Genomic DNA, 12,244 nt, shown 5'->3' on the forward strand with positions numbered 1-12,244 from the left:
TCATGCTCTCCCAGCATCTGGCAGTCAAAGGCTTACACTCAGAGCATGGAGTTCCATCCCTGACTATCTTGGCTAATAGCCATCAGTACAACTATCCTCCAGGAAAACTTATCTAAATTATTTTTTTGAATCCAGTTATAGTTCTGGCCTTCACAACATCCCCTGGCAATGAGTTCCGCACATTGACTGTGCATTGTGCAAAGAAATATTTCCTTATGTTTGTTTTAATGGGAACCTGGAACAGAAAAGTGAAGGCCACGTAGTAATTCAGTGGCAAGCTCCAAGATAAAGGCCTGCTCTACACTACAATAAGGGCTTGTCTACACTTTAAATGCTACAGCAGCACAGCTGCAGCACCCCAGTGTAGACACTCAGCTCTGATCTACACTAAGGGTACGTCTACACTACCCGCTGGATCGGTGGGTAGCGATCGATCTATTGGGGATCGATTAATTGCATGTAGTGTAGACGCGATAAATCGATTCCCGATCGCTCTCCCGTCGACTGCTGAATTCCAGCTCGGCGAGAGGCAGAAGCAAGTCGACGGGGGAGCCGCGGCGTGCCGTGAGGACGCAAAGTAATTTTAATTTGATCTAAGATACATTGACTTCAGCTATGCTATTCTTCAGATATGCATATCTTAGATCGATTCTCCCCGCCCCAGTGTAGACCAGGACTTAGTTGACAGAAGACTCTCCTGTTGGCATAGGTAATCCACCTCCCCAAGAGGCAGTAGCTAGATTGATGGATTTTTTGTGCTGATAGTTTTCTTGATGTGCTGAGATATTGCATCCATTTCTTATTCATCATAGCAAAATATCACACTGAATATCACTGCTACTACTATATAACTCATCTTAAATTGGTATCCTCCCAGAGAATACTCAGGTGTGTGGGTTTGTCTACACTACAAAATTAAGTTGACTTAACTTACATTGGTATACAGCCTTCAGAGAAATTTGTTAGTCTCTAAGGTGCCACAAGTACTCCTGTTCTTTTTTTGGTATACAGCCACCACTGTAATTACATCGCTTGTGCGCATCTTCACTTTGCTCTTTGTGTCAGCAGTGTGTGTCCTCCCCAGGAACACTTGTATCGATTGTACTGTCATTGTGGGACAGCTCCTGAAAGCCATTAACAGTCATTGACATGAGCAACGCAGTGTCTGGACTGACACTGCATTGACCAAATCCATCGACCTTGACCGCTTGTATAGGTGGAGTTGTTAAGTTGGGGTAGTGGGGCAGTTACGTCAGGGGGAGCAAAATTTAAGGTCAGGTTTACACTTCTGCTTACTTCGGTATAACTTACGTCGCTCAGGGGTGTGAATAAGCTGCCCCGAGTGAGGTAAGTTACACCGACCTAAGTGCTGGTATGGACAGTGCTATGTCGGTGGGAGAACTTCTCCTGCCGACACAGCTACTGCCTGTCCAGGATGTGGATTTATTATGTCGACGGGCACGCATAGAGCATCTTCACCAGAGGCACTACAGTGGCACAGATGCAGCACTTCTCGTGTAGACTAGCCCTAGGTGTAAACACTTCTGCAGCTGCCAGGAGGCATAAGCAGACTAAGGAACTGCTCAGGGCCCCCAGCAGCTCACCCCCCCCCTTAATTATTAGTAGGGGGGGTATTCCTACATAGGGCCCCCAAGGGGCTGGCACCCCCATTAATTATTAGTGTAGCTGGGGGGGGAGGTATCAGAGGTGTAGCCGTGTTAGTCTGAATCTGTACAGCAACAGAGGGTCCTGTGGCACCTTTAAGACTAACAGAAGTATAGTCTTATACTATACTTATTAGAGTAGCTGGCGGGGGGGGGGAGGATATTCCTGCTCAGGGCCCCCAGCAGCGCTCACGCCCCCCCATTAATTATTAGTGTGGGGGATGGATATTGCTGCTCAGGGCCCCCAGCATCTCACACCCCCCCCATGAATTATTAGTGTAGCTGGGGGGGGGATATTCCTGCTCAGGGCCCACAGCAGCTCACCCCCCCCCCGTGAATTATTAGTGTAGTGGGGGGATATTGCTGCTCAGGGCCCCCAGCAGCTCACGCCCCCCCTATGAATTATTAGTGTAGCCTGGGGGGGGGGGATATTCCTGCTCAGGGCCCCCAGCAGCTCACCCCCCCCATGAATTATTAGTGTAGCTGGGGGGGGATATTGCTGCTCAGGGCCCCCCAGGGGCCGGCACCGCCACTCCCGGCTGTGGACAGGCGCTGCCTTGGGAGGCCCCGGCAGGGCGCAGCTCCCAGCTCCCGCCCGGCTGTGCTGGCAGCGGGGCCCGGCCGCGGCGCCGGGCAGAACAAAGGCCGGGCCGGCTGCGCCGCTCTCCCGCCCCCAGGCAGCGCGGGGCCCACGCGGGCCTCCCGGGCGCCCCTTCCCTGCCGCCGCCGGGAGCGGGAGCGGGAGCGGGACCCCCCGCGGGCTCGGGCCGGGGCCGGGGCCGGAGGAGGCGAGTCGCGGGGACGGGGAGGCGGGAGGCCGGGCAGAGCAGAAGCTCCTCAGCCCGGCGGGCACCTGCAGCCGGCCGGCACGGAGCCGGGTCCCGAGGCGGCAGTGAGGGGCCGCCCCGCACCCCGGGGCGCTCCGGGGTCACTGCCGGGGGGCCTGAGGGGGCCCCTGGGAAACGCTCCTCCCCCGTAAGGCTTGTGCCCGGGAATCACCCCCCGCCCCCCGCGGCCTCCCTCCGCCGGGGAGAGACGCCAGAGCGCCGGGAACTCTGCCCGGGGCGTGCCCGAGACCCCGGTGACGGGCGGCAGCCCCAGCCGCTGAGCGAGATGGAGGGGTGCGAGGTTCCCCGCAGCTAAGGTGGGTTCCAGAGCGATCTGTGCGGCTCCAGGGACTGGGAAAGAAGGTTTGCTTGGGCAATCCATGTGCGTGTTCACACCCCGTATTCCTGTCTGGGATGCACCACCACTCCCTAGTGACCATCAAACCATGTCAGGCCCTGCTCTTCCAGTCCCCCTTCCCCACTGGGGTCCTGTGCTGACCCCAGGATGTACCTGGGGATCCATTGCGGGATCAGGGCGTTGGAAATAGACTTTGTTAGCTTGCTTCAGCAGCGGCAAGGGAGAAGGCAGAGTGGTTTGGTTTTGTGAGTGGTGTCAGGGCTGTTCTGTGCAGTTTGGTGATGGGGCAGTTCAAGCCTCCAACTTTCCTCCCCTGGTGTCTTTGGAATGCGGTGGATTCTCTCACTGTGATAATAACAGCCCTAATGTGGGTTGTGCCCGCAGTCCTTGAGTCCTGTCTCTGTGGAAACATTGTACATCTGTAAGGATGTGTAAGCCTGGCCATTGTTCAGGACAGTTGCTCTGACTTGTTTTCATGTTAACTCTTTGATCAGTGCTTCACGCTCCCTTCAGAAGCTGGAATGTTGCTGCTCCGTTCTGGGTTTTCCCCATGCCTTGCCTGAATGGAAGGGTCCTTAGAAAGCAAGGACATGCCTTGCAGTGCGAAGCTATAATGTGTATGGTGAAAGGAAATAATCTATTGCTGAGATTGCTTGTCCGTTCGATTCCTTTGTGAACTGTGTCTCGACAGGTATCAGAGGGGTAGCCGTGTTAGTCTGAATCTGTAAAAAGCAACAGAGGGTCCTGTGGCACCTTTGAGACTAACAGAAGTACTGGGAGCATAAGCTTTCGTGGGTAAGAACCTCACTTCTTCAGATGCAAGTAATGGAAATCTCCAGAGGCAGGTATATATCAGTGTGGAGTTAACGAGGTTAGTTCAATCAGGGAGGGTGAGGTGCTCTGCTAGCAGTTGAGGTGTGAACACCAAGGGAGGAGAAACTGTTTCTGTAGTTGGATAGCCATTCACAGTCTTTGTTTAATCCTGATCTGATGGTGTCAAATTTGCAAATGAACTGGAGCTCAGCAGTTTCTCTTTGGAGTCTGGTCCTGAAGTTTTTTTGCTGTAAGATGGCTACCTTAACATCTGCTATTGTGTGGCCAGGGAGGTTGAAGTGTTCTCCTACAGGTTTTTGTATATTTGTGTCTCGACAGGGTCAAAAATGGTTAGTGTGTGGGGGGGGGGGAGATAGTCCAATTCCAACACCATTACACAAGGTACGCTGGGCCTCTGTGCACTAGGAAGCTGACCTGCTGCTGATAAATGAAATCCGCAGCAGGTCCCTGAGAATCAGAAACAAAAATGGCTTAACTGTCAGCAACACTTGTTAACAATTGGTCACTTCACTAATGTAGAGGGACCCTACATTGCCTCGGTTTTGTCAGCTTAAATTTTCCCTTTTCTTCCTTCTATTTGACTATTTTGCACTGAATTTCTTTGTAGCCTCATCTCTGAGTCACTCCAATTGACACAATATTGGCTCCTTTGTTCCCACTTCTAGCTCCATAGTTGCTATTGCCTCTGTATAATAACTTCAGTGGGAAGAGAGGGAGTGTGTCTGTTTGGAACCCAGTCCATGTGAAGGACGAGATCCCAGGAGAATTCCAGAGATTTCAAGGTTGGTAGGGCCAAAACAGTCAGTGCTCATTTGGTTTCTTTTAATCCCACGGCAGGCTCAGACCTGAGGGGTTGTGCTGGTTTATGTGGTGGGTGTTTGTTTGCCCTTTTTTGCAGATAAATGTGCACAGCTGATGAGGAGTATCCTGGGCAGTCTGGCTACCCTCTTCTCACTAGCATGTGAAAGGGGGACACCTCTACTTGTCTGTAGGAACAGGAACTGAATGAGACTGAAGTTGCAGAACTATGGAAGTTTTCCTGATTTCCATGACAAATCTGTTTTTCCTTAGTGTGAGTTTAGAGCTCATTAAGGTCTGGATTGTGCCACCCTTACACACATTGAGTGTGCACATATGCATCCGAAGAAGTGGGCTGTAGTCCACGAAAGCTTATGCTCTAATAAATTTGTTAGTCTCTAAGGTGCCACAAGTACTCCTGTTCTTCTTTTTACACATTGAGTGATAGTTTTCTCTGTGAATAATCTGATTCTATGGGGATACTTGCAGAATAAAGTACTAAATGTGAGCAGATATTGCAGAATCACCAGAAATGGAAACCAAAGGCCTTGATTTATACCTGGAACAGGGTCAGCCTGGACAACACCAATGTGTCGTGCAACCCTTGTGTTGTTGTAATTGTCTCACTGTGCCCTGGTGCTCCCGGTTTGTATTAGCCTGTTGTCTGTCATTTCATGCTTAGACTGTCATTGTTCTGGCACAGCGACAGGCTCTGTTGTGATTGTGTAGTGCCTAGCATGATGTGGCTGGGTCATCTAGGGCAGTGGTTTTCAAAAAAAAAATGTCTGGTGACCCAGTTGAAGACAATTGTTGAGGCCCGTGACCCAACAGAGCTGGGGATGAGGGCTTTGAGGTGTGGGAGGGGCTCAGGGCTGGGGCAGAGAGTTGCGTTGCAGAGGTGGGGGGTCAACTGTTTTATAACTTTATAAGGGGAGGGACAAGTCTTGCGTCTGATGAAGTGGATATTCACCCACGAAAGCTCATGCTCCAATACTTCTGTTAGTCTTAAAGGTGCCACAGGACCCTCTGTTGTTTTTTACAGATTCAGACTAACAGGGCTACCCCTCTGTTACTAAACCCAGGGTTGTGAGTTCAATCCTTGAGGGGGCCACGTAGGTCCTGCTAGTGAAGGCAGAGGGCTGGGCTTGATGACCTTTCAGGGTCCCTTCCAGTTCTATGAGATAGATAGACTTAAGCTAAAGATTAGATATTGATCTTAAACCAAGATTTAAAAAAAGGGTGCTTAAAGTTAAGCTCATAAGTCCATATATAGGCACCTAACCTAACAGCTGTTTTTCAAAAGTGCTAAGCACCCACTAAGCTTGCATTGGGGTCCTATTTTTGGAGAAAGCTACTGAGCAGGAATATGGGGAGATGGTTGATAGGAGGCTCCAAAATATTTGAAATTAACACCATTATGTTTTTAAAAAACAATACAAAGTAATACTGCCTGGTTACCACCCTAAGCCACCACTTTAAAAACCAGTGGCCATCTCTGTGGAATAAACATGTAGCGCTGTGGTTCACGGCGAGAGGAGGGAGTACACAGACTGTCTCTCAGCTCTGTTTATTTTCACTTTTACAGATTTTTGTATATGATTATATTTTACCAAAAAATGTGTTTTAGGAAACTTCCTGCAAACACATTCCACCAATAGTGGGTTTGTGGGTTAGATCTCCTTAGCCAGGGCTGAAATCGCAGTTGCAATAGCAGTTTCTGAACTTGAAATTTCTTGCTGCAATTGCAAGCTTTTATCTAAAAGAAAACAGACGGCTCCAATAGAAAAGGCTTAATTTTCATAAGTGAAACGTGATTTTTGGGTGCCTAACTTGAGACCCCTTAAAAGGCACCGGATAATTGAGGCATCCAAAATCACAAGTCTCCATTTAATCAGATCAGATGGTGCTTTGCAGCATTTGGTTTCGCTTATACCGGCTTCTTGAACCATAGCCGAGTTCACATTGAAAGTTCATAGGCCTGACTTTGTACTGGAATTACCATGTCAGGGGTGTTTTATACTGATACAGTTATATGGGTATAAAGGTGCCTTATATTGGAGCTTGTTCCCTTTCCCAGATGGGAATAGCTGTAATGGTATAAAGGACCTTTATAGCTGCATCCACACTGGGGGATTATTCTGGGATAAGGATACTGATGTAGTTAAAGTTTGTGTGTAGACAAGGTCTTAGTTGAACATATAATGGATGGTATATTGAGCATTCCATTTTAAAGCATGGTTTAAATCTCTTTGTCGGGCACAGGAACCCTCCTTGATCACACCAACGTTACGTCACATATTCTTGGGCCTTGTCTACATTTGGAAACTCTTGCTGGGAATTCCTACTGCTCGGAGCAATGACAGGAGCTATAATGCAGGCTCAACACTGAAGCTGGGTCATTTAGACCTACTCTGAGCACCAGTAAGTGGCCTCCTGCTTAAAATGCTGATGGCTGCCTGGAGTCTGCCTACCCTGCTGCCGTTATCCCATGCTCTTGGGGATTTGTGGCTAGTGTTGGGACTTTGGTGGTTATGTGGCTGGCTTGTCTCTAGTATGTTATTAGGGAGGGAGGGAGGGAGGGAGGGCCCCTGGTTGTGGATTTAGGCTATTCCATTGTTTGTTCTGGCATCTGAAGAAGTGAGGGTGGTGTCCATTGTCCTACAAAGCAAAAAGATGCCGACTGTATCTAGAATGGCTAACAAGCCTCAACAGGAAAATATGTTGCCAGACAAGTCTGTGGTGGTCTCGTCCCTGTTTCATCATCACGTAGGGAGTGATCCTGCAAGGCACTCTGCTCTCTGGCCCTGATCCTGCAAGGCACGTAGGTGCCTGATGGACTCCAAGGCCATGAGTAGCCACGCTGGCTAGTGCAGCATGTGCTGAGATGCTTTGCTGGATCGGGGCCACACAATAGGACTTTCAGGAGCTCTCAGTGATTTAATCCCTGTGGAAAGTCCCCCCCAGAGTGCTCAGTACCTCGTGGGAGCAGTCCCTTTGATGGGTGAGGATCCAGACCCCCTGCCACAGAGGACTCACAGCCATCGCAAATTGGGCTGCTGTCATCCCCAGATGCTGCTCTCTGACACATTGTGTTGCCTGGGCTCCTTACTGCCTCTCCCGTTGTTGTCCTTACCCCCCATTTCAGTTTTCATACAGAGTGCGCTGTTATTTTCACTCGGCGTTGGGCCTGCCTCTTGCCTCTGAGCTTGTTAACCTGCAGCAGCAACAATGGTAGTGCGTAGCAGCAGGTGGCTGCCCGCTTGAGTGCCCCAGAACACTGGAGCGGCTGTTGTGCAGGGGGCCACGGGTGACGATTTCTCTTGTGCTGAATACTGGGCCAGGGCTGCCTTACGAAAATGAATAGCTGCCTGTGCCCCCCAAGCTAGGCTTTGGCTGAGCCTGCTTTAATTCAGGGGAAATCTTCAGAGGCTGCCCTGGGGCTACAATAACACTGGACATCTACCAGCAACCCAGATAAAGCCCTAGGTCAGATCGGAGCTTTGGGCAAACCTCCCCATTGAGTTCCTGTGCTCGCATCCCTGCCCTTCCTGCTACACTGGCATGATGTATTTCCCCTAGTCAAAATGCCGTCTGCTGTAGCATCTCACCGACAGGGCTGCAGGCTCTGCTGAGCCAGGGAGGTACCAATTCTTTTTAACATCCTGTCAACGGATGGAACAACATTGTTGGCTTCCGAGCTGCCAGAGGGAACACGAGTGTAGTACAGAGACGCCTATTTACTGCCACGTTCCCTTGATTCCCAAGAGGTGAATAGGGTCCATGAAGAATATACAGAACCTAATCGTCTGAGGCGGCCTGTTGGCCCTGCCTCCCTCCCAGAGGCAGGACTAGAATCACGGAGGGGTCCTAGTTGCCAGTCGCCCCGTACTCTCCGCACAAGACCATACGCCCCTCCTGGAGTTGGCGTGCAGGAGCCCTGCTTCCCAGTGCCTTTAGGAATGCAGTGGCTAAAGCCCCTGACAGCGTGTCAGCAGATTTGGATTCTTACGTTAGGTTCCGCCAGTGACTTTGTGCCCTTGGGCAAGTCACGTGGCCAGACTGTGCCTCAGTTTCCTCACCTGTAAAATGAGGGATGATGCTCGTTCACCTCAGTAAACGGCTGTAAGAGATATCAGCACTCGCGTGCGGGCTGCCTCCGCCTGGGACCTAATGCAGGAGTAAGTGGGTATTCTGAGCCTGTTACCTCCTCCACTTCAGAGCTGGTGTGGGGGGAGGAGAGGGGAGAAGTCTTGGCTGCAGTGTGCCAGCTACTGCACTGAGCCTATAGGTCGGGGGGTGTCATAGTCTGGGGGTATGTCTCCTGGCGCTGGGAATCGCATCCCTAGTTCGGAGTGCAGGCCTGCCCTTAATCATAACTCCTCCCCCCCCCCCCCCCTTCACCCAGGACTAGGCCAAGTCTGGGAGAAGGCTAGGTAAGTTAAGGTGTGCGTAGCGGGAAGGTTTTTAGAAAAAGAAGTGGTTGGTATTCAGAGTCGCTGCGTGGCTCCTAAGACATGTTCTCTATGGTCAGGAAGACAGAAAAGAAACCTGTTTCCTTGCAGTGTAGAAAGAAGTTTTGTCTTTCCAGTTCTCAAACTGCTCCAAGCAGCTTGTTGTCCGGCAGACCCATGTGAAAGAGAGCCTGTATTTCTAGTTGTTAAATAGGGGGCTCTGGGTTTCTGCAAGTTTACCCGCCTCTCGCTCTGTTATGTGACATGTTCTAGCCGGTCAGGCTGGCTCCCTGCACCTAAAACAACACAAATCAGGAAGGTCAGCACATGTTCCTCCCATGGTCAGGGCTTGCCACTGTGGGTGAGCCCTTCTCTTCGGAGTGCAGGTCAGACAGGGAGGGGCTTGTGTTGATATGCCGTGTGTGTGAGTATGTAGGGGGAGTCTGTTTGGTTTATTCCTGGTCATAGTAAATCTATTTGAACCCACCCTACAAGCTTAAAACCACCCTACAATTTCCATCCCCAAGTCTCCACACGCCAGTGATGTTTCTCTCCAGATGACCCTTAAGGAATGTGGGGGTGGGGAACGTTTTCTGTGGTACCTCTGGGGCATGTTAGAATGTGTGTGTCCTTTAGGCATTAGATTACGTGGCTTTTATATTAACTGAGATGTGGGTTGATATGATCATTTCTAAACCTTGTCTTTTTTTTAAAATGGGCACATGGGGAAGGAGGGAGGGGAGGGGAAGCTATGCTAACAACCCTCTGTTTAAATCATGCAGTATTGTTGTTGATGATTTGTTATATGGTAGCACCTAGAAGCGCACTGCGCTAGGTGCTGTTTGTAGACCTAGCAAGAGACAGCCTCTGCCCCAAAGAGATTACAGTCTAAATAGACAAGACAGGCATGGGGTGGGGCGAGAGGGAGCATTCTCTCCCCTTTTGCAGATGGGGGACGCAGGAATAGAGATATGAAGTGACTTGCCCAAAGTGATGCAGAGAGTTGGTGGCAGGGGTGGGAATTGAAACCACATCTGCCGAGTCCCAGTCCAGTGCTTAATCCACTAGAGAGAAAGGAAGAGAAGACAAATGGAGACTCCTCTTTGAGATTTGAGATTTGGAGACCCTACCCTATGGCTCTGGTTCATTTGGTAGATAACTGGAGAGCTCAGTAGTTTGCTTCCTTCCTTCGGTTATTTCATTTCAGAAATGCAGACTTCTGAAGAAGAATGTGTTTGGCGTCATTTGAACCGCGGTAAGGTTTTGCTTCGATTTGCTCTTTACAATGCTGAGCTGATACAAGCTGATCTGCGCTTAAGTTTTACTGGCAGAAGTGTTTGAGTTAGGGGTCTGACTCTTTCTCTTCTTTACCAGGATAGTTATGCCGGTAAATGCCATAGCGTGGGTGAAGTTTTACTGGTGTGAAGGTGCCTTATACGCATATAGCTTGTCCTCGCACAGGAAGGAGAATGGCCGTATGCAGTTGTATGTATCTTTGTACCAGAATCACTTGGTCTGTGGTAGGGGGTTGTATAGCTGCAACTCCACTGGCTTGGTTAAAGTGGCACAATTTCTAGTGCGGACAAGGCCTAGGTAAGGGAAGAGAGCAAGCTGTTTCTCGAAGCTACGCATAGAGAGCGCTGTGACCGCTCCAGTGGTGCGGAATGAGGTGCCTTCCGGCTGCAGGGTGTTTCACCAAGGGAGCATTTAAACAGAGACTCGCTATCCGGACACAATCCAAGGTGTCCGTCGTGGCCCATAGAGCCCTTCATGGTTTTGGTTCCTGCTGTGGTGTTGTGCTGACCCTTTGGTGGCATCAAAGCGCTGCTTTCCCTTGCTGTCCTGCCTGGCCTCAGCCTAACGGCCAGTCTCAGTGGGGATCCTAGAACCGCTCTGGTCCCTGTCCTGTTGTGTGGCTGCCATTTCATCCGATTTCCCTCCTGAATCAGCTGTGGCCACTGTCACACCATCGCAGTGCCTCTCCTCTGACTAGAAGATGGGCTGTGTGGCACTACCCCTCCTCTCACCGGGCGGTCACCAGGAATGCTCTGCGAGTTGGCCAGTGGTGACTGCTGCCCTAGGGGGCACTGGGACCTTGCGGGTCTGGGCAACACGTGTTACACGTTTTCACTGTCTTGGGTCTCCTGCCTGGCAGCACGCGGGGGTGGGAACTCATAGGATGCTGTCTTACTTCTCTGTGCCTGTGGCTCTTCTGGCTGCAAAGTCCAACGTGCTGCTGAGTACATGGGGCCTTGATTATTCTGGGGCTTTGCTGTCTGTGAACAGCGGGACAATGGGACCAGACTTTCCCCTTCCCTGTCTCACCATCAGAGGTCACTATAGTCTGTGGATGAAATGTCTGGGACAGGAGATCTGAGGGCACCAGCGCTGCGATCTCCTGTCCCAGGCATTTCATCGCAGTGCTGTGAGGGTGGTGCAGGGGAAGGGAAAGTTTCGATCCCATTGTTGTGGTGTTCCGAGTATTTCAAGTCCTGTGCATGGCTGTTGCGGAGGTAAAGTGGTTTCTTCTCCTCCGTGTTAGCAGCTGCGAGGTTTCTGGTGGAGAATCTGGGTTGCTGTCATCTGGAAACAGTCGAGTGTTTCTTGCTGTGATGAATCTCCAAGGTTTTCTAGGGCAGACTGTTGCTTTGGGGTGGCTGGTTCTGTGGGGCCAGATGGGTAGCAGGAGGGGATAAAAGCCTTTCGTTTTAATGCCTTACATTTGCAAGGCTTGCTCATTCTGCTCCCCTTGCTGACTCCCATCAGGTTGGCTGCAGTATGCTGTGGGATGGGCGAGGAAGCGGAGAACAAGTACGTGTCCCAGCTCAAGGATGTTTATAACAGCTGCGATACCACGGGCACTGGGTATCTGGACAAAGAGGAGCTGACGGAGCTGTGCCACAAGCTCCATCTGGAGAGGCAGCTGCCGGTACTTCTGCAAACTCTCCTGGGACGCAACCACTTTGCCAGAGTGAGTAGCTGTATGCGACCTGAATGCGGTTACATGCTCCACTGTGCAAAGGTTAATTTCTTTCAAAGAGAATGTGAAAATAAATAAATGAAACTCAGAAAGTTCTTAAATACCACAGATTAGTATCGGTCTGTCTGTACCTAAATGCCAGAATCCCAGCTGGCGGGAATCTGTGCGGGTACCGTTGACTTTAGCCGAACTACACACTGACAGACACGAGTTCGGGCTCTGGCCCTGGGACCGTATAACTGCTGGCGGGGGGCCGTAGGGGAAGTGCAGCAAACTGACTTAAAAGAGGCGGCATGAAAAGCTTGTTGGCTATGAATAGCAGAGCTGTGCGG

At 50.7% G+C, this 12,244-nt stretch overlaps 1 protein-coding gene across 2 annotated transcripts in view; it reads left to right on the forward strand.

Annotated features, from left to right (window-relative positions):
* The first annotated feature begins 2,438 nt into the window (after positions 1-2,438).
* The window catches only part of NINL (ninein like), a 53,895-nt gene continuing 44,089 nt past the window's right edge, over positions 2,439-12,244 (forward strand). Inside the window, exons 1-2 of one of the 2 annotated variants that reach the window (XM_054023779.1) lie at positions 2,439-2,808; positions 11,699-11,903. In XM_054023779.1, coding sequence (XP_053879754.1) covers positions 11,721-11,903 — 183 coding nt within the window. In that variant the 5' untranslated portion in view covers positions 2,439-2,808; positions 11,699-11,720. Of the gene's footprint in view, positions 2,809-11,374; positions 11,446-11,698; positions 11,904-12,244 lie in introns of those variants that run through there. The other variant, XM_054023781.1, reaches the window with a different exon arrangement.

This window comes from Malaclemys terrapin, chromosome 3, assembly GCF_027887155.1.
Source record: "Malaclemys terrapin pileata isolate rMalTer1 chromosome 3, rMalTer1.hap1, whole genome shotgun sequence".
Classification (NCBI taxonomy): Eukaryota; Metazoa; Chordata; order Testudines; family Emydidae; genus Malaclemys; species Malaclemys terrapin.